This window comes from Corvus moneduloides, chromosome 5 (genome assembly GCF_009650955.1).
Source record: "Corvus moneduloides isolate bCorMon1 chromosome 5, bCorMon1.pri, whole genome shotgun sequence".
Taxonomy (NCBI): domain Eukaryota; kingdom Metazoa; phylum Chordata; class Aves; order Passeriformes; family Corvidae; genus Corvus; species Corvus moneduloides.
In genome coordinates, this window is record NC_045480.1 from 72482424 (window position 1) to 72504214 (window position 21791).

General features: G+C 44.9%; 2 protein-coding genes across 4 annotated transcripts; one reads left to right on the forward strand and one right to left on the reverse strand.

Moving 5' to 3' along the window:
* Positions 1–624: 624 nt before the first annotated feature.
* Positions 625–21721, reverse strand: GTF2E2 (general transcription factor IIE subunit 2). 2 transcript variants are annotated; one of them, XM_032110570.1, is made up of 8 exons: positions 21657–21721; positions 20880–21046; positions 11231–11322; positions 10731–10838; positions 9975–10157; positions 9444–9537; positions 2185–2300; positions 625–1516 (listed from the first exon to the last, which is right to left on the reverse strand). In XM_032110570.1, the coding sequence occupies exons 2-8, from the start codon at positions 21040–21042 to the stop codon at positions 1397–1399; spliced, it is 876 nt and encodes a 291-aa protein (XP_031966461.1). In that variant the 5' UTR covers positions 21043–21046; positions 21657–21721; the 3' UTR covers positions 625–1396. The 2 variants fall into 2 exon arrangements, with proteins under 2 accessions (XP_031966461.1, XP_031966462.1); XM_032110571.1 differs by lacking the exon at positions 21657–21721 and adding an exon at positions 21408–21513.
* Positions 12725–18872, forward strand: SMIM18 (small integral membrane protein 18). 2 transcript variants are annotated; one of them, XM_032110576.1, is made up of 2 exons: positions 12725–13049; positions 16329–18872. In XM_032110576.1, exon 2 carries the CDS (start codon positions 16374–16376, stop codon positions 16665–16667), a length of 294 nt encoding a protein of 97 aa, XP_031966467.1. In that variant the 5' UTR covers positions 12725–13049; positions 16329–16373; the 3' UTR covers positions 16668–18872. The 2 variants fall into 2 exon arrangements, with proteins under 2 accessions (XP_031966467.1, XP_031966466.1); XM_032110575.1 differs by having other exon boundaries at positions 12727–13045.
* Positions 21722–21791: the final 70 nt, after the last annotated feature.

Genomic DNA, 21791 nt, shown 5'->3' on the forward strand with positions numbered 1-21791 from the left:
AGAAACCTCCTAACAGCATTTGGCAGCTCCTTAAACAGGGCTGACATGTGCAACGCTGGAAGCATTGTCTGTTTCTCACAAGAGCAGACTTTAAAACCAGGATGATAAATGCTGCACTTACAGAAGCATATTTCCCCAAGCTGACAGAACTTGTTCAGTGCGACAGCAACAAAGCCTCATTCTTCATCTGCTCACATGTCCGCATCCGACGGCCTCTGCTCCGACCCCGGCTGCATCAAGCACGACAACAGCCTGTGCTCGAGCTGCCGTCGGTGGGGAGCTGCAGGCACCTCTTTTATCTTTGATCCTAACCCTGCAAGAACGGAGAAACAGCTCCTCTCCTGCAGTGCCATGAAAACAGGATCAGCATTGACCGACTCTGGTTCGGAACATAAAAATAAGTTATCAAGAGGACATGATTTGGACACATTCCATGTAAGGCTGTGCTGCACAGAACATCAGGCATCTGCAGGGAGCTCGCATTTAAGGTGGTTCCTCCCCTCTCCCCAGCTATCATTAAAAAGATGACAGTGTTAGCCCAGAACAGTAAGTCACTGAGAGGATAAAAATATAGCAAAGATTCCTTTACCTCCACGAAAAGGAAAACGCAACAAGCACCAAAGCTGCCGATTCTCTCATTCTTTAAAGAAGCAACACTGGAAACCAGCATTGTAAATTTATTACTTAAAAAAAAAAGCTCCAGTATTACACTGTCGTTTTATTTCCCTCCTGTGCACAGAGCAGAACGTGCAACACACTTGTACCCACAACAGTGAGGAGACATTGCCGAGGGCAATTCCTAATTAACATTAGGAAGCTCTGGCTTCATCCCGTCCCACAGCCTGCTGGGATTTTGGGAGAGGGGGTTTTCTGAGTTTGAGTCTCAGATATCACCACCCTTCAGTAAAGCTCAGTCCCATGGCAAGGAAGAAGCATACAAACCGTGGGTGTATTTGACTGTGAAAGAAACTTGGCCTGCAGTGATTTTAGGAAAAGGTTTTCCTGAAATAGGTAAAACAAATGCTCTATTCAATCCCACTAGAAAGCCCCCTGTAAGTAATTCCAGGTAAATACCCATTAAGCAATGTAAAAGCAGAGTTAAGCACTGAGCAGGAATTCCTGCATTACATGCTGAGCACCATTTATCACCCTAGCCAACAGGCAACTAGTGAGAACCTCTTACTCTAAGACACGTTTCCCATTAGCTAATTAAATTAACCTCTAAATTTAGTAGCTCATACTTGCTCTTAAACTGACCTGTTTCACCTCGGCAGTTGCTGGGGTGGGGGAAACACATCACATTATTATATACAGTCAGTCCTTCTGTGAGCAGACACCGAGCCCCAGCAGCAGCAAGCCCGTCTAGAAAGGCGCGTTTGCTCCAGAATACAACCGCTCACTGCTTGCCAGGAACCACATCAGAGTAATCTTTTAATACTCCAACCAAGTGGTCATTGTGAGTCTTAAACCGGCGTTTCTTCTGAGAAGCAGGTTTCTTCCTCCTCTGAATGGGAGCCTGCAAGAAGAAACAAACAGGAGTCAGAAGATCTGTGACATCTGACCTGACGTGTAACACGGTGCTGGTCACTACTGCAGTGAAAGACGAGCCCCGACAGAACCAGGGCTGGGCAGGGAAGGGGAAGTGCTAGCTCCTGGAGAAGCAACAGCATCCAATTCCAATCCAGGCAGGGAGATGACCCTGGGGACGGAGCAGAGCCACGGTATCGCAGGCACAGTAGTAAAGCTGGCATTTTTAAGTGCAGGTTCCAAACCATCCCATGCAGCTACAGAAGCAGGTACATGCCCTGTAGTCCTATCCACAATCCCATCAGGATTTCAAAGCTTTTTAGCAGAAAAGTTAACCCCCCCCCCCACCTTCCTCCCAAAATACTACTACTCTTAATGTACTGTACATCTTCAAGCAAAAGCTTCCACTGTGGAGCTCATGGGGATTCCTGGCATTCGCCCTCTTTTGATACTGCTTGGATTAATTACACAGGCTCTAACGAGTCATAAAAGCACTGACTGCTGGCTGCAGCGCTTGGTTTTTCCAGTTTTTAAAACTGGTCACACTTCCCCAAGCTCCACAAAGCCGTGCACAGGCTCACCAACACATTTTGGAATTAACGCTGCGGGGTCAGGAAAGGGGGTTTCTTAGGAAGATCTATAATTTGTATCTCTTACTATTTTCTTTGGTCCGGTTTCTTGCATGGAAGAAATACCCTGTCGTTTCAGATACTCTTCTATCTTCTCCTCATCCATAGAATCCACAGGAATGCTCCTCCACAGCTTCTGGAATTCTGAAACGACAAACCCTGGTTTTATATCCCAGTGAGCAAACCCTGGGCAAAGACCCCACATGAAGGGAAGGAGAGAGACTTGATTTCAAACACTGAAACATTCTGGCACATCAGTCTGTCACCGCCAGCAGGCACTCACTCAGCACAGCCTTTACCCGCTCCAAATGCTGATGCACTGCCAAAAACACCCAAAACCCGAAAAGATGAAACTCCAACCAACAAAACAACAACAAAACACCCTCAAGCTAAACTGCTCTCTCTCTCGAATCAGTAGCAGCCAGAGGCAACCTGTGCTTTCCATGTTTATTTGCTATTGGAGCCTCTTTTAGCCTGGAATCTCTAGAGCTGTGTAGGCTGCGAATGAGTTTCACAGTTCCTGACGAAGGGCAATCACTAACCATAAACGGCAACTTCGTTTACAAATCTTCAGCTGCCACTGACTTGGGAGACTTGCCATCCCACGTCTAATTTACTGAAGGTTCAAGACATTTACTTCAGTGGCTCTGAGCTCGTTTATCACTGCAATATGATCCATACCGTGCTGTACAGATAATAAAGTACTAAAATTCCTCTGGTGTTAAAAAGAAGAGAGACACCTTAAAAACCACAGCAGCAAGAAAACAGACAGAGACAGTAAGTCTTAATTAGAGCAGCTGCCATCTGCCTGCACACTTTGTGCCTCACGTAAAGTTTCACAGAGCCTCTGGAATGCCTTCTCCAGGCAGTGGCTGGTACGATCCTACCTCCCTTCATTCCCCAGGCAGGGAGTTAAGATACATCCTGTCAGCAGGTCTGGCTAACAAACTATAAATAAAACACGAGGCACACATAGCAATGCAAGACTAAATTTTTCCTTTTATTTCCAGACAAATTTAGTATACAGTTGTCAAAACAAGCACAACCTCTGCATGCTTAAGGATCTGTCCTGTGCAGCAGGGGACGAGATGCTCCAGTGCCGGTTTGCCACGGATACCCCGGTTCTGGGCACACTGCAACCAAATGGGAGTGTACAAAATGAACTCAGTTCCTGCACTTGGAACAATTCCCTACCTAAGGCACCTTGTTTTTCTATGCAAATACATGCTTCGAGTCTCAGGTGTTTCTCTTCTTCCTGCTGCCAACAGCAAGAGGCTGTCCCAGCTTTCCAGGAAACAAAAGAAAGGAATTTCACCGGTGAAGAGTGACAGCGTTCATTTTCGGTAATGCAGTGGTTTTGAAGAGAACCAAAACCTGTCAAAACACCACTTTTGGTTACAGGGAGATAGCTCACAGCCTGTTTCTCCCAGAGGCTATCCAGCACCTTGGGATCAGTGTGCACATCCCTTAATGCAAGGACTGACACTGCAGTCAAGACACTCTCCATCTGCTCATCCATTTTGAGGGGGATTCCAGGCTTTCAGCATAGCTGGCGGTGCCTGCTATCACAGATCATCCCTCACCTCATCCTGCTGCAGCAGGTGGAGAAAGTTTGTCCTCTTATTTATAGTATCCTGCTACGAACACAGATGATGTGTCTTCTCATTAGAGTTCAGGATATATGGACAAATACGCCCTGGTGCAAAAAAAAAGGAAAGCTGAGGATAGGTGCTTAAGTTTAAACCAGTCTACATTCTTCTGGGGAACAGAAGTGAAAAATTAAACACTAGAAAATAAATGGTCAGCTCTTCAGGGATCAGCATGCACAGAAGTGCAGATCACAGTTAATATCTAACTACAGTGTTCTGCATTTCTTGTAGTGCCACGGTTATAACATCACTCCAGCTTCACATCCACCTTTTAAACTCGGCCAAGGAGTACAAATGGAACAGGCACCAAGATCCAAAACTGCAGAGCTAAAATGGACTTTACATACAGATAATTTAATCCACAAATTGGCCCCACCAGAGTCACTGTATCATATTCTGCAACTCCATTTAAAAACTCCTCCACAAATCAGGCTGCTTTCAGCACTACTGCTTTGATTGCAGTAATTGCAAAAGAATCTTCTTCCCATGCTAGAGCTACATGTAGGGCTTTAAAACACTTCACTGCCCAGCAAAGAGGGAGTCACAACAACATGGAAACACTCTGTAATGAAGGACTGATTTGGAACTAAAAGTACAGGATAAAGGAGAAGAAGCACAGGGAGCTGCCACCCTTCAGTGCATACGAGCTGTCTGCACTTAAGAGTGTCGTCTAAAAGGCAAGGGAGATCCATCCATCATCTCATCACAAAACTGACTTGGTGTAACACCAGACACTGGGCTAAATGCGAGGTCTGAAGAAAGAGAGCAGCTGGATGGTTGGCAGTGAACCATTTACACATTACCTGTCAGGTTTAACTCTCCAAGGACTGTGCCCCTATCAGCCAGGCAAAGCTTAGACCTTGGGAATACACTCTCTGAATTATTGTGACATCCTCTCTGAAATATGAGAACCTGTGGGAAAAGCTGGCAATAACTACAGCTCTCAAGAAACAACCCTCTGCATTTGTAGCTGTGGTACTTCTGCACCTCAGAAAATACACCCTTGACCTGACATAGGGAAAGATTTTTCCTGATTTCCTTGAGAAGCATTGGAAATGCTGTCACCCTGGCCTTTGCTGTGTGTCTGAAGAGCAGACAACAGTGGCAGAAGGCAGCTCCTAGGGAAGGTTTCAATATACCGGATCCATTTTTCACATTGTTTTCTCTGTGGACAGGGCACAAGGAGCTCAGTGCTGGTGTGAGGAGTGGGAAGGGGATGGTTGGAGCAGGAAGCTCTCCCTGCACATGCTGGCCTGCTCCAGCCAGGCATGGAGAACCGGTTGGGATGCATGCACTCCTGTAGCCACTATGATTACAGAGCACATTCAATTTTCCTTCTCCATGTCCTGTTCACTGCTACGTGATCTTCACACCATCACAGCACAGCCAAGGTGAGCGACTTCTCTCAGAGACACTAAATTATTTTTTACATCAGCCAGAATAAAAGTAAAATGGCTACAGGAGGGTAAAAAGACAGCAAAGCTTCACCTGACTGCAGCAGGCTGCAGTTGGGCAAGCTGACAATATCTGCACGGCTTAGGCTGCTTTGACAAGACAGAGCCCAGAAAAAATCCCCAGGGGAGAAATTTCCCAAGAGCTTCTGGTCAAAGCCATGAAGGTGCTTTGAACCCTCATGGAGATTTGCATTTTCCACAGAGCTTTCAAGTCCTGATTCCAATGCAGATCTTGCTGAAAAGAGGCAGAAAGCTGTGATCCCAATACTGAGGCAACTGTCATGAACAAATCCTATACACAGTATCTTGCAATCTGATCACTAAAACATTTTAACTCAGAAACTGGACAGAATCAACACTACTCACAGGCTGCTTCCTTGCTCCTCCCGAGAGCTAAATTCTGGTCTTTCGAGCACTGAGAGGAGGAAATGAGACCAGGAGCTGGCTGAAAAGCCAGTTTAAATGTTTGCTGACATCTCCAGCAACATGAAGTCTGCGTGCAAAGACTCAAAACAATGAGCTCTGACCAGCAGGAACAAACACAGAGCTAAGCAGAGGGCGGCATAACAAAGATTTTGCAGACACCTTCTCTCTCCGAAATACCCACGGGCTAAGGATGCACGGTTACCTTGATTTTACAGCACGCCGAGGTGCCTCATAGATGAAAACAATTTGCACTGACATTCCCTGAGTGATTAAACTCTAACACACTTCCTTTCTATAAATGCTTACATTTGGGGAATGAAGTCATGGGTAAATGACTGCCTGGTGACTTTGGAGAGGCTTATCCAGCACTTCTGACTGCCTCACCTGCTCTTGCAGAAAGGTTGAGATGGTTGTGGAGATAAACTGATACATCATGCAGGTAATAAAATCTGCCAGAGATTAAAAACAGCTTAAAAATCTTCAGAGAGCCAAGCCAAAAGCTGAGCAAAGAACAAAACCAGACAATAACAGTGTAGAAGGGAAGAAACAACAGTCCTATCAGTCCCAGGGAATGCAGCACTGGATTTATACCAGAAGGAAAAGGTGCTTGATGTTAAATCTGTGCTGTCCCTGGACCATCACAGCTGTAAGTCAGGACTGATCCCAAGCAGTTTTTATAGATAACATTATAGTTACACTTAAGAGGCTTTGGCCATTCTCTAAAGCCCTACAAAGGCGCTTAGGAAGAATTTTAAAAACATGTAGAATGAAGTATCCGAATTTTTTAGCATTAAAATACTTCCTATAGTGCATTCAGCCGGGAAAGATACAATCTCTAGCAGTTAAGCAATCAAACTGGCCTTTCAGCATTCAGCACAGGGGTGAAAGCCTTGTTCACATGCAAAGTGCTTCGCCCCAGCACAAAAAGGCAGCGCTTGACTTGGCTGAAGCACCTGAAATCTGGCCCTGCTTTTATAAACATTTTCAGCTCCACACCACTGACAGTAGATTAATTAGGCAGGAAGTCCAGAAGGAACACATGCAATCTGAACCTTCCTTGGCTAATCACATAAAAGGAAGAACAAAAGCCATTCCTGACTGCTAAAACCTTCTCCAGTACCCTTGAGATCACGATATATAAGCACCGCACCGCTCCGTTGCTGCGATACACTGGGATTTATTTTCACAGGGGGAGAAAGAAAAGCTTGTTCAGCCATCAAGGGCAGAGCAGGCACTGCCAGAAAGCAGGTCCTCCCACTACTCCAGGCAGCGAGCTCCAAACTGCCCTGGCAGCTCCTCTTTCCCTGCTGATGGAGCTCAGGCAGCAGTGGGAGAGGACACCCGACTTTCCAAGGATACCAATCCCAGCCAACACGTGTTCTAAACTGGGATGTCATACGGCAGCATCGTGCACCGAGGAGCACAGAGACCTTATTTCTGAGGATAAACATTAAACTAGAAACATATTTTGAACTGTCATCGGCTGCTAGATCAAAGAGTCTGCCAACACTTCAAGGCTTATTTTGCAGTCTTTTAAAACTTCATTTTAACATTGCCAGAGATAATGAGCTGCAATAGCATTGCTAACGCAGAGACGTGTCAGAACTCATCCTGTACACAGACAATTCTGCCAGTGACCCCCTAAGAGACACCCTTCTGCTGCTCTGGAAAGAATCCTAAAGCAAAGCTGCCCGGGAAGGATGGGTTTCCTTTGTCACAGGATAACAAGGTTGGAAAAAGAACCTGCTCCAGCTGCAGTAAGTGAGTGAATGTACTCAGGGATGTTTTCAGCACTGTGGCATATGCAGGCGGATCACAATATTCACAGAACAGAAAGTATTCTTGCCCCCTCTCAGAACAAAGCATCAAAAGGAAAACTAAAACCAGCAGGAACAGAGCAACAACAAAACATCACTTCTGGCTCAGATGGGAAGCTGCTGCCACCTGCGGATAAAAGGAAGCAGAGCCACCTTGAACTACAAACACAGCACACTGGATCCCTTCAGGACACACTCTGCAGGCTTAAATGCCTTCCTTCAGCAGGAGGCAAGGCATTTAAAAGGGGTTTTTTAACCTTTTCCTCCCTCTGATAGCAATAGCTTGCATTGCTTGCTCCTAAGCGCACACGGGTGTGCCACAACATGTCTTGTGTAAGAAGAGCCCTGGATTTATCCTGGCTGCCTGATGCCTCTGTCTACATGTTAACAAAATGGGCTCTGTTAGGAAATTTCACAGTTAATCCTGGAGTTATTACAAGCTAGTAACAACAGGGTAGAGACCTCCCTCTGATAACTCTTTTAGCATTTTCGGTTCCTGCTATCTGGAAAAAAATTGCACAAGAAAAAACATTAATTTAGCAACACAACTATGATACAATCAGTGGCTAAAACTTAAAAGCTCCGCCTTAAAAGTTACTGCAACAGCACTGATTTCTAAATGCTTTGGCCATGTTCAGACCCCCAAAAGCTGTGGGCTGATGGACTGAAGAGGCACTACCTCAACAGAATATCAGGGCTCATGGTAAACTCCTAAACATTTGGAAATCAGAAATGCCCCAGTGAATCCATTCTGCATTTCGCATCTAGTTTCACTGCCACTATCGAGAAATGACAGAAATTATTGTTGAAAAAGAAATTCAACATTTTGAAATATTTTTTATATTCTTAAATGCTGTAGATGTCACCTCTACTTAATTACCTTTGTGAAAGAAAGCTGTTATTACTGAGATTACAAGTGTGTACTCTCAGTACATAACAAATAGTTAACGATACACATCTCCAGTTGCTAAATTCTATTGGAAATACAGATTCCCTTGGAGGCAGGCAAAACAAGAAAGGGCTTTATGCATTCTACTGTGGTCCTGTAAGTAGAATAGTTCAAGCTTGTATCAGAACTATTTTTTTTACCATAATGTGATGCTGTGTGATGCAATGGCTTTATGTGTCACGTTACAAGAACAATACATTAACACTAGAAAGTGTTCAGTGTCATTGAGTCATTTAAACTAAGATCTTCTGACAGAGTTTGCCTCCCCCTTTCTGCACTTACAGGCACCTGATGTTGGCATTCATATCACTAATGGAACACACCCTGATTTCTGTAATTAATATCTGTGCATAAACAAGTGTATAAAACAGCACTAGAGGATTTTACCACCATTTGTGACACAGAAAACACACTGAACTTGTGGAATCCCAAATCCACTCCAGGCCTGGACAGCAGCACTGCCCCACATCTGTGCTCTCCTCCTAGTTGTAACAACCCCTTCTCAAGAATTTTGCTCACATCTCATCCCTCTGTCCTTTCTCCTTCTGTTCCATTTGTGGCTTCTTGCTGCATTCATCAATAAAAGGCACATGGTCAACAAACTGGAAAAAAACCCAACAAAAATCTTGCACCCAGAAACTGTCCTTTTAGGTTTTTTTGGCTTCCCCTTAAGCAGCAAAATGTTAGATGCCATTTTAGTCACAGTGTGGTGGTTTTTAGTCTCTTCTGTACCGTTAGTCTTGAAGACAACTGCTGGATTCCTGGTGCTATGTTCCAATGTATCCATCACAAAGCAGAGGACACAACCACTGGACTCACTTGCTGGTCTCGTTTGCCTCATGTTAATATAAACATTCTCCTCACATCCGGACACACCTAATATTCCATTATCACATTAAAAGACTGCTCTACCTGAAGACTGCTTATACACAGAGGTGCTTAAGATGAATTCAAACCAACTGTCATGGAAACCTACGGAAACCAACACCTACCTTCATCCACCGCAAAGTGACAGCTCTTGTCATTGTAGAAAAGAATTTTCTTCTTATCAGGACGATTAACAAAGATGATCTGGTCCCCTAAAGCCTCAAAAACAAATGCAAAAGAACAACTCAAAATCACTTCGTTTCCAAGCTGAAGGTCTCCCAACTCCAACAGACCCAGACCTTGTGCTACAAAAAGCAACAACAAACTGGAGAAACCGCAAAGTAACCGGCCATGAAACAGATGCTAATAAATCAAAGATGAGATACAGAGGACTGAGGTCAAGGTGTGAAAGCAGAACTAAATGACAACAGTCAGAATGTGGGAGATCAGGAGTCTTTTGTGAGAAAGAGCTCTGAGAGCTGCGTTGAGACATCAGGGCAAATCTGAACGTGAAGGGTGAAATACAGAAAAGGCCACATGTTAGATCTGCTGAAACAGCTTCCAAGTTATCAAAAGAACAGAAACAACTCATGAGAAAACTCTATCTTAGTCTCTCTCTTCCCTCTGAAAAGTGAACCAGCTGAGGTGCCCCTCACCTTTATGGCTTTCTGTGCATTGGGCAGCCCTTCCTCGATGTCTTCCAGAAGGATTCCTCCCAGTCCTCGCTGGTCATGCTTGTCCAAGAGCCTGAGCAGAGCCTTTTTGTCTTTCAAGTTGTACTTGGGTTTGAAAGCATACTTCCCATCCACAACTTCTATTTTCGGATTGTTGACTAGAGCCTGTAACAGGGACAGAAGTTTCAACCCTTGAAAAAGTGCAGACACTTATTACATTTTTTTCTGGTGTGCTTTTGAGCACACGAGCCTCATGTTACAGCTGCCAGGCTGGAGGTTTGAGTTTTAAAGGATTTTAAATCCTTGGATCTTAGATCCACCAGCCTAGGCATAATTCGCCACAACACAGCACCTGCAACAGAGAAGGGACCCAATTTTGGTGCTGCAGGGTGTTTGTTCACCTCTTCTCATCTGGCAAAAGTTCAGTGATAATTTTATATACAATTCTTGGGAGGAGCTCTTCCGTTCCATTTTGATATTCTGGTTCATTATGGAAGAAACCAGGAAATACCTTTTGAAAGACTTCAGCAACGTCAGGCTTCCCACACGACCAACACTGCCAGAGTGGAGGTTTCTGTTCCCCAGAATATTAGTACTGGCAGCAAAGGAATGCTACAGTCTGTCTTAGTAGTTTCTTCAAGGAGGGATTACATATTTAATAATTTAATAAATGTGTGTAATTCAGGTTTATCAGAATTCTTTATCTTTAATGAAAATCTGAACATGTGGTTTCTTTACCTCGCTCATTAACCATTGTTTCTGTTTGAGTCCAATATCTAAATGCTGCGTTTCATCCAGTATCTCTTCCAGGGTCAGTGGATGTGTATCACCACGCTGGTGCCGAGTCTGGAAAAGCAAACAGCATCTATTACAGCTCTGTACTCACTTGATTCAGCAACTCAGTTACTGAAAAGTAACTAAGATTGGCACCAAATTACACTTTATTTTGATCAATAGCTCACGAATCCCAAAACCTGACAGCATCTTGAAATTCCTGCAAATAAACTCCATTATCTTGGTTGTACAGCGACCTGGGATAATTAGGATCTCAGTTATGGAACAGTATGCTGACAATTTAATTTACTGACAGCACTTTGAATTTAACAAGCAGTTTCTTGGAATTCTCACTCTTGCAGTAGAAGATTTTCAGAGGTTGAAATATTCAGCATTTTCCAGCTACCACAGGACAATAATTAAAGTATTTAAAAACAGTATTATTTTACACCAAAACACCATACCTTCATATAATTCACTATTTTAGCAAGGACTCCAAACTTGTAGCCAGAGCCTCCTGAAAGGGCTTTCAAGTTAAATGATCCATTGCTGTGATCTACAAAGAAAGAAAACAAACAATTAAAGGATGCTTCAATATCTCCCTGTTGGCTCTGAGCTCCATCACACTCTCACTCTACTTCCAGCAGCTTTTGAAACAACAACTATGGACAGAAACAGGAGTGGCAGAAGCAGCCACCCTCAGGACTCTGTCCTTGTGCACATCTTGATCCAGACCCAAAGAGAGGACACAGCTCTGGAACACTTCTGAGCAGAACTCCGCAACTAAAAAGTTAAGAAAGCAGCAAGTGACTGCAGAGTTACTGCCATAAGAGAACACATTTGATTCAGTGGCTGAACATCCCATAATCATTTTACACTACATTAAACCATGTTGAAATAACGCACTGCATTTGCTCCACCAATACCTTCCTGCTGCTGAGATGGTGGCAGAAAGCTTCCCTTCTTCCCAACAGGCACTCAGTGGTTACACAGCACATAAAGGAAGGATGTGATTTTTTTTATTTATTGTTTACAGTAGCTCTAGTGGAGAATTTATTAAACAGACCCATGTAAATGCAAACCAATTCAGCCTGGTGTGTTGCACCACTGGAACAGCAACTCAGAATCCCCTCTGTTGTCAGCTCTGGTTGTCTTTTATCATGAGGTTTGCTATCGTGTTGTTTCAAAAATTCTTGCAAGGTTGTTAATGACCATTTCATTAACGTCAGCTCTTAGCACAGCACATTGAACACAAATATCCACAAACCACTATCACAAGCCACAGGCTCATTACCAGCACAATATTGCTCAAACCTAATGGCAACAGTTTTTTGGAATTTCAGCTACTCCAGAAAAAGAATCTCTTTGTCACCACGGGGATATTTTAATCCACTGTTGATTTGACATGACAACAGCTATCTCAGGAGAGAGATGGAGCTCCTATTATTTCTGTGGAAAAATCAGTGAAGGGAGATAAAAGAACAGAATTGTGAAGCTGCTACACAACATCGTCTTAGAGGCTTTTACACAGCACAACAATTCTAAAATTAACATAGAAGAATCACTGTAGAATCCAGCTACAGAGGAAGATTTTATTCCGGATACTAAATTAAGATGGTAAAAAGGAGGAAAATCAAAAGCCAGCTCCCCCTGAAAACAGGACCCATAGGGATTTTCCCCTACAGGGTTCCTTTTTAACATTAAAAATTAATGTCTATATAGGACATTTTATAAATAAACAGAAAAATCATAGATGTAATGAGGTCTGAAGTGACCAAAATAAATTCAGAGGTGCAACAAACAGTTAAGACAATCTATCATGTTTTTGTTCTGTCAATTGAATCAGGAAGATTATCTTGTTTAATCTGCCTGGCTGCAGCCTGCCACGGTTCATGACAAGGGAATCTAACCACACGGCAAGGCTGGAAATCTGCAGATATTAACACTTCAAACGTCACGGTTTGATGGCTGATTCCAGCACAAAGCAGAGCGGGGTCGCGGCCAACGCGCGCTCCCAGCACGCTCCTCTGCTAACGAGCTCATCGCATCCCAAAAAACAAGAACAGGGAGGGGTTTGCTTCTTATTCCAGACAGTAAGAGTCATATTTATGAATGATTTACTCCTGGGATTGAGGGCTTGATGCAAATGAGCACAAAGGAAGTTGTCAGCAGCATCGTGCTCTGGCCAATGGAAGGAAAGCTCCATCTTAGCTGTGCCATAGGCTGCACTAAAAAAAGGGACCAGAACGGCGCTCTCTCAGCATCCTTTCACACGAGAGGTAGGTGTGTATCATTTTATAACATTCTCTGAGGTTTATCTTGATTACTGAAAGAAAATATGTGTGTAAGCTGCGAACCTGTAAAAGCCTCTTGGAATCAGAATGATTTTTCTCTAGGCTGAGCAGGGTTTATCCCGCTGAACACGGAGGAGCTTGTCTTGCACGATCAGACAAGCACTTTCACCATCTGTGCACTAATGGAAAATTGATGACCACTCCATCTTACAGCAAAGCTAACACAACAAGCCAAGATTCAGTAAACAAAATGGATTTCGTCCTTACAGGGGAGGTGGCTGGTTTCCTGCAGCCTCATGTTCCTTGTGATTGATTCTATATGTTTTCACAGAAATGACAGCGGAAGGGCTTTCCTTAGAACAAAGACAGCTCCAGCTGAAACGTGAGAAACGTTACCTCCCGGGGGTATTCCGTAAATTAGGCTGTCTATAAGAGATCTGTGTGTGTGGAAGAGAAACCTGTTCTAGAAATGTGGTAGACACTGAGGTAGGGATAAAATCCCGCTGCATGCTGTTACCTTTGGAAATACTGGAGCAGCCATCGATACAACGCAAACAGACGGGTTAGAATGCACCTGAGGTTTGTAAATGCTTTTACCCCGAGATGTCTGCTCAGTGCTTTCTTAAACAGGACTTCCTCAGTGCTGCATTAAAAGGATTTTTTGCCAGTCATTTCCCTCTACTCCATGAATATGATTTCAAATAAAGCTATTCCTCTGCAGTGCCCAAAGACGCTAATGCTTTTAAATTAAAACCTAGTGCAGATATTAGAGGAACCAGTTCATTAAATATTTAACTCACTGCATTTTGGATACATACAATTGCTGACTTGATTACAAATAAGACTGGCTGATGAGACGAATCTGAACCGTGTCGTTACAAAATAAGTAAAACTGCAGGAAACCAACCCATTTTTGACAGCTTTCAAGGACACTAACCTCATTAGCGCTGTTTTAATTCTGAACAGTCGGCAACAGCTGCTTCAGCCTTGTATTTTAATAATTACAGCAAAGAGTAGCTGATCTTTATCTGCCTTCCCTCATTCAAATCTAAGGAGATCATCATCATCCTCCTCAAGGGGCATGAACCACCTCCAGCACGGCATTCAATTCCACCTCCTGGCATAAAGACAAACATCTCTCCACTGTGCAAACCACTGCCCTATTGGTGGCTGTGGAGTGGGAAGGGCCTGGCTGCCCTAAGGGAGCCTGTGGAGTGGGGAGGGGCTGGCTGTGGAGTGGGAAGGGACTGGCTGCCCTAACGGAGCCTGTGGAGTGGGAAGGCAATGGCTGCTGCACTGCGCTGTGCTGCCAGCACGGCTCCTGCCTGGCCATGCCATGCCTAAGATGCTCCTCTCCTCTTGGGAACAGAGCTACTGCCTTGGCAGAGAGCTGTGCTGGCAAAGGGTGCAGGCTATGCAATGTAGACATGACAGGTTCCTCTAGTGGCCCCAGATTTTGATCACTTTTGAGCACTATAAATGAAAAAAACCTCCTCAAATTACTAAATTTTGCATCACAGAAACAGTCTATTTTTGTGCCTGGTGTTTACAGAGCGAGCAAACTTACGCGTAACAGATTTTAACAAAACCCTCAGTCTTAGAAATCTGTTTACAAAGTTCAAAACAAAACTCCTTTCTTTCCCAAAGGTATCATCTTGCCATTTAAACTACAAAATTAAATCCTGCTTATGTTAATTACTCCTCAAAGGGGACTCCAAATCCTTTTATTCAGCTCCCCCTTCTCTCTTTCTCTCATGGATTTTAAAATAAATCTTCAAGCCACCCCTCCAAAAACCCTTATGACTTTTAGCCCCATAACAGGTTGGCTGAGTTTCCTTCCCACACCATGACCAAATCAAGCCACTCTCTTGAAGCCAGGACCTGACTCAAACCAGGAGTATTTTTAGCTTGGATTTGTTCTGTAAACTTTTTTTAGGGAAAAAAAATCCACCAACAGCTTAATTAATCCCATCCATCTCAGTCATACTTTGTATATTCAATTACTAACTTGTGTACTCAGTTACAGATTTAACAGAGGAAACAGTAAGTTACTGCAACTGCTCCAGTAAGTGTGTGTATGGAATGCTAATGCCAGGAAGCTTCCCAACAACAAAGCTCTTGCGTTTCAATTTCAATCCATTAAAGTCAGAAGGATAAAGAACAAAATGTGTAACAGTTGAACAGTAAAAATAAGACATAGATCACAAGCTGGTTTGGCAGCATGATCCAGGTTTTCACTATATCCTTTTCTTTAATAATTTCAGAGAATTAAGGACAGGTGCTCAGTCTGCTTTAAGTCAGCTGCTTTAGTAGACACCATCCACCACCATGTTCCACCTAAAAACTCCTTGCTCTTTCCTCAAGGAAATACGGAGCTCTGACTCGATCTCCTCCTCCCACATCCAGTTTTAAATTGCCTGAGGGATTCAAAGGTTATTACAATGTCCTACAGCCACAGCAGATAACCAGAAGTTACCGCAGCTCCTTGGACAATTTTTATTACATTAGACTACAGAGCAAAGGCAGATTTGCTGAAGCCAACTTCTTGCTTCATCCCCCCCCACACCACAGAGCAGTCTCTTCCTCTGCTGGGTGCCAACAGACAGCACTGAGGGCCAGGGTTAGGCAGAGTGGAAAACAAGAAATCAGAACTCCTCACAAAGGGTTGGGTTTTCCTTGTTATCCATGCCAATGACTATGGCACCACAAACAAGATTTCCAAACACTCTCAGTGCCATCTGGGCAGCCAAGTTTCTCTAGCACAAACTACTCAGCAGTGCAAGAGCAGGGGAATGAACAGGCCAGGAAATCTGCCCTCCTGAAGTCCAAAGGGTTTTGCAGGGTGAACAAGTCTGTGCTAACAGGCAATTCCAAAATAATAAGGCCTTTCACACCATGCCAGTGCCAGCCTCAAGACTGATGATGGACGGGTGGTTGAAACCACCGTACACACCTTGAAAATTTAGTTTGTAGGCTTTCTGTTTGTGCACATAATTGAAATAAAGCAGCAAAGCTCTCATTGCTGAGTAACTTAACACCACATGATGCCTGCATGAACCAGACACAGCCAAAATAAATGTTCCAGTCCTATCACAAACTTGCACATTTGGAGTTTGATATTTTTGTGAGCAAATATGAGTATGCAACAATACATGCTTATAGAAACTCTGAGCACTTAGTCTGAACTTAAGTAGTTACAATTCGTGATGAAAATCACAGCATGTCCTTGACTGACAGAGTCCTCAACAGCTTTGTTTTTGTGTTTCAGCTCCCAAATCTGTGACAGTGAGCATACTCAGACAACTCTTCAAGAATGGCAACTCTCAACAGCACTCACTGGAATGAGACTACATCAATTTCCCAGTATCTGGGCTTCCAAGTGCAAAAAATTTACCCTTTCCATGACAACTGGAACACTGCCTGCTTTGTTATCCTGATCATATTCATCTTCACTGTAGTTTCTCTGGTGGTGTTGGCTTTCCTGTACGAACTGCTGGACTGTTGCTGCTGTGTGAAAAACAAAACTGTGAAAGACTTGGAGAATGAGCCCAATCCCATCAGAGCAATGATGAACAGCTTCAGGAAGCGTGAAACAGAGGTGGTGTAGGAAGCACTGAGCACCTGCACTTGGAGAACTTGGTTTGACACCTCGAATGAAGCCTCTTGTACCTTACAAATGAGCAAGTCATGTGCTTTTTTTCTTTTGGACTTAAATATCCACGGCTGCAATTCCATCTCTGGATGTGAACTGGAATAATTGGCAATGGCTTTCCAAGTGCTTAGCAGAAGGACAATCTATTGCAGTGTTACGGGGGGAAAAAAAGATTTTTGTTTTTAGATGAACTTTTGCTGTTTATATTGAGTGACTAGCATAGAGTTTTGTCTACCCGACCGAAAAAATGTTGCCTGACATGCATAAAACCGTGTTACTTAACTGAAGAAAACACTTATAAAAATGTTCAACAGTCTGATCACATTCAGTGCAAAGACAGCAGTGTCGTCCCACTGAGTCAACCAGACAGGGACAGGATAGACAGACAAGGGGTAAGAAAAAAGATGGGACAGAAGGGTTGAATGGCAAGGGACCCTTCAGGCAGGAGAGGATTGGGTGAATTCTAGCCTTCGGCAGCACTTTTTATTATGTGTTTCTTGCTTTTAGAAGAGAGGGTGGTGGGAGGAAAACTAAGCCAACATGAAATGTATCCCTAAAATGGTCTTTTCTAATCCTCCTAAGGGTAGTTTGACTTTTTCTTCCCCCACTTCTCCAGTTCCAGAGAACTGTTCTCCCCTTATTTCATATTCAGCCTGGCCAACGATTTCTGGGTGTCGAGACCTGAGTAACCCATTACCTTCAGAATATCTGACCCTTTGCACAAAATCCTGCTGGAAATAAACAGGGACGCTTCTCTGACCCAAGGCCATTGCTTCCGTGCAATTGCAACGCTACAGGGAGTTGGACATGCTGGATCTATCATCCCTATCCCAAACTTTCAAAGCTAAACTGGAACTGATGGAGTTCTTGCCAAGGAACACAGCCAGATGGGCCACAGACCTCCCACGCCGAAGAGGGGGATGTCACCCAGCCCACATGAAGCTTTCAGGTGCCAACAGGTTTCACAAAGGAGGCCACATCAGGATCGGCCCTGTGCTAGAGAGGACTGCTTCACTTTGCACAAGAGAATCTCACTTTACTTCATCTGCCTGCTGACACATCCCAGAGTTCACACTCACCCCTTCCTCACATCCTGAACAGAGAGCTCTCACACCTCTGGCTCACCAGGTTATTCACCCTCTGTAGCTGTGTTGTGTCTCTGATTTTGAAAACCATTCAAGTTGTGCAGTTACAAATGACAACTGTAATAACAGTGTCCAACAGCACGGCCATCAGCTAATCCTGGCAAGTCCTTCACGCTCCTGAACCCACACAGAAATGTCCCAGAGCAAAGCTACGTGTGGGACAAGTTATTTAACTGTCTTAACCCCAGATAACATTCCTGTCATGAAGGAAACAAAACCCACAGCCGTAAGTGACCTCACAGTCCATCCATGTCTGAAAAGCCTTTGTGCTATGGCCAGTACCTATAATGACTAGCACAGCTAGCCCAGTGATTCACCTGGAGAAGCAAACTCCCTCCTCCACTCACAAAACCGCACAACCATTCATCTCAGATGCATTTCTTACAGTGCAGTTTGGCCAGGACCAGTCCCCCATGCAGAGAATGCTTCGAGCTCAAAATCAAAAGCACAACTAGTGGCAGCTGATGCCCCAAGTACAAGATAACTTCGGACTCACGCCAAGACATACGATGAAGATAATGTCAGTGGTGATAACGATGACTCATGACCTTCTGCCGTATGTGACGGCATCAGCCTGCAAAGCCCTGAGAAGCCATCGGGATGCACTGAGTTAATTCATGTCTCTTTCCTAAAAGCAAATGCTCTGGACACTTGCAGCACTCCCACAAAATGCCCACCGTGGCTGCACACAAGAGGGCAGTGTGCCCAACATGCCAGCCTCTGCTGCTCCAGCAATGCCTTCCTGAGAAGCACACGGAATGACAGATCTTGGGACGCATCCCAGCCTTTTTATTTCACAGGTCTATAAAGAGGAATGGATGTGGGCACAAGGAACAGAAGACAAAGGTGTCCCCTTGCACAGCACTAGAGAAGACTCAGAATGATTCTTTTCCACAAAACAGCCCCTGAAGATTTTGGCTCTTGACTTGGCAGAGACCACTGAGACAAAGGTCTTAAGACAAAGACCATAGCCACAATTTACTATTGAGTAATAAAATGCAACAAACAGATTTGATCCATTTCGTTCATTTTCCAGTTCCTATTCTGAACTGAGTAAACTAGTTATGATTTTTTTCAAATAACTGTTGAAATAATGATTTGAAATAGTGATAGTAATCCCTGTAGGAGCTGTGGGAAGCCTAGAGCCAGTCTTCACACAGAGGCCGGATTTAGCTGTGCAGACATTTGAAGATTAGCATGGTCTCCAAACCTCTCCTCCTCCAAAAAGTGACAAGGGCAGGTTTTCTGAGTCACAGAATCGCAGAACCACAGAGCGAGGGAGGACCTGTGGGCACTACACACCCGGGAACTATCAGTGCCAACACACAAACACTGTGACTGCATTTATCACCTCCGTGGTCACTGCACAACAAAACTAGGACTGACCACCTTAGTTTTTGTTTCTTTGGGGCGGTGGGACAGGGATTCCTCAACATCAGGTTTTTACTCCACCTCCCCAGACCTATCTCTGACACCCACCTAACCTGACAGGCACCTGCCTATCTGGCAAGCCAAATAAAAACCAGGTTTTGAGGCAACAGATTTTGACTCTGCAGCATAAAAATGTTATAGAAACCCTGAAACCTTTCTGGTACTGCCAGGAAAACACCCAGCAGCATAAAAGATCAAGTTTATGTCCTCAGAGCTGCACTGGGTCCCTGTTTGTGTAAGAGAATTACCTTACAGCCACAAAAGCACTTAAAGAAACCCTCAGCCCACCAAAAACCACAGCAACAAAATGAATCCTTTTTTATCTGCTCAAATCCTCCAGATCAGACTCACATTTGTACCCCCTGCCCTCTTCCTTACTCCCCATCTCTTCTTCCCAGCAAACCCTGCTCATGCCAGAGACACAGCTTAGGATATTCCACGTAGAATTTTGTTTTATTTGGAGAGTGTGAAAAGGGATGGATGGAAGCCTGGCCTCCCTTGATTTATTTTAGAATGTCTGGCTGATACTTTATTTGGTGCCCGAGAAGCTGCAGACACATACCCAAATTCCCTACTCTTCCCCTGGGACAGAAGATGTCTCACTCCTCCCAAACCCCATGACGTTTTTCTCTGTTGTTTTTAGCTCTATTGTTTCTTCTGGAGTTTAGGAGAGAGCCACGTGTGGTATTATTCAAAACACGAGCATGGACTGAGTTTGCACAACAGGGTATTTTGTGGTTTAGTAACTCCTGGCATTTGATCTGACCTTTAAAGCACACTCAAGAACTGCCACTGCTTTCAGAGCAAATCCTCTCCCCGGTGCTGCACTTTCCACACACTCCTACTATTTTTGGTGCTGCGTTATTAACTGTTTATTTGATACTGAGAGACGCATTATCAGTGCCACCATCCCAGGGAAACGCCACAACTCTTGAGTAAAAGAGGCAGAAACGTCTGGAGTCCCTGGTGCTCACGAGCAAACCTTAGGTCCCAGCTAAAACAAGGACAAGTGCTAATTACAACATGCAAGCCAGACAAGATGTACCTTGCAAATCCACCTCATGTATGGATACCCTTCAACTTACAGTTACCTAAATGTTTTAGGTGCTCTCTTGCCAGAAATAATCACAGAATCATGGAACGGTTTGGGCAGGAAGGGAGCCTAAAGATCATCCAGCTCCAACCCCCTGACATAGGGACATCTTCCACTAGACCAAGTTGCTCCGGGCCCTATCCAACATGGCAAACACGGAGAAAATAAATGACACCACTGCTACTGCCTATCCAGCAGGCACTGAAATCCACAAACCAAAGCACAGTTTCACATGAATAATTTTGGCAGTAGCAATTCCTCCGACGGAGCAACAGCAAACAAGCCACAGGATGAGGCTTAACACATATGCACAGCAGGGAATGAGTTTTTCACATTATGCAAGTGACTTTCTTAACAAAAGTGGTAATTTAAGAGAAAGAATGACAACGGCCACCAGCAAAACTCACAGATACAGCGATATTCACATTAATAAACCATAGCTTAAAGGTAAGTGGTGGGAAACACCAGGCAGCTGCTGGACAGGAGACTTCCACCCACCTGTGTTTTGTTTTGAGGTGGAGGAGCCCCCTTGTTCTACCTTGGCTTTCTTCTTCTTGGAGGCGGAGGAGTCCGAAGAGAGCGCTGGGCGTTTCTCTACGGCCGGCGTGGAGAGGGCTCGCTTTTTGAACAGCTCCCGCTCCCTCAGCAAGCTGGGGTCCATGATTCTGCCACGGGGAAAAGGCGAGAAAAAGATGTTGGCGTCAATAAGGTATTTAGGAGCAGAAATACCTGTATCACAGAATATGCTGAGTTGGATGGGACCCACAGGGTCCCATCACTGAGTCCAGCTCTTAGCCCTACAAGGACACGCCAAGAATCCCACTCTGGGCCTGGAAGTGTTGTCCAAACGCTCCGTGAGCTGTGTCAGGATTGGTGCTGTGACCACATCCCTAGGGAGCAATTTATTTCTTGTTTGCTCCTCCTTTTCCCGAATATGGACTTAAGTAACAGCGTAAAGGTGTCAGTGCACCATCGGAACCCTAAAATGTGTGAATGGGAATGCCGAACCAGCCCTCACGGTCGTACCAGGGTACGAAAGCCGGGTACCAGCTTAACGAGGGACCTCACAGCCACCGGCAGGACGGAACAAAGTGGCAGCGCGGCGGGCGGGCAACCGGAAACCAGCGGCCGGAGGGTGCCGGTGCCTCGCCGCCCCGCTCCCCGCGCACAGGGCGGGGAAGCCGCTCCCACGGCCCGCTCTCCGCTCCCGTCCCGGCCCCGATCCCGCTCCCTGCCCCCGTCCCCTCAGGACGCCCCCCGCGCGCGCCCGCTCACCCGCGCGCCGCCGCCGCCTAGCGAGCCATGCCGCTCCCGGCAGCCCCCGCGCGCCCCGCCCCGGAAACGGCCCGGCCGTGGCCATGGCAACGCGGCCCGGGCCTGCCCGCCCTCAGCCCCGCCACACACACACAA

Excerpts from the sequence above, each read along its gene's own strand:
- SMIM18 (XM_032110576.1), top strand. The coding sequence starts at position 16,374 with ATGGCAACTCTCAACAGCACTCACTGGAATGAGACTACATCAATTTCC.
- GTF2E2 (XM_032110570.1), bottom strand. The coding sequence starts at position 21,042 with ATGGACCCCAGCTTGCTGAGGGAGCGGGAGCTGTTCAAAAAGCGAGCC. Across the intron at positions 11,323-20,879 it reads CACCTCAAAACAAAACACAG|ATCACAGCAATGGATCATTT; the intron begins GTGGGTGGAAGT and ends CTTTCTTTGTAG. Across the intron at positions 10,839-11,230 it reads AAATAGTGAATTATATGAAG|ACTCGGCACCAGCGTGGTGA; the intron begins GTATGGTGTTTT and ends TTGCTTTTCCAG.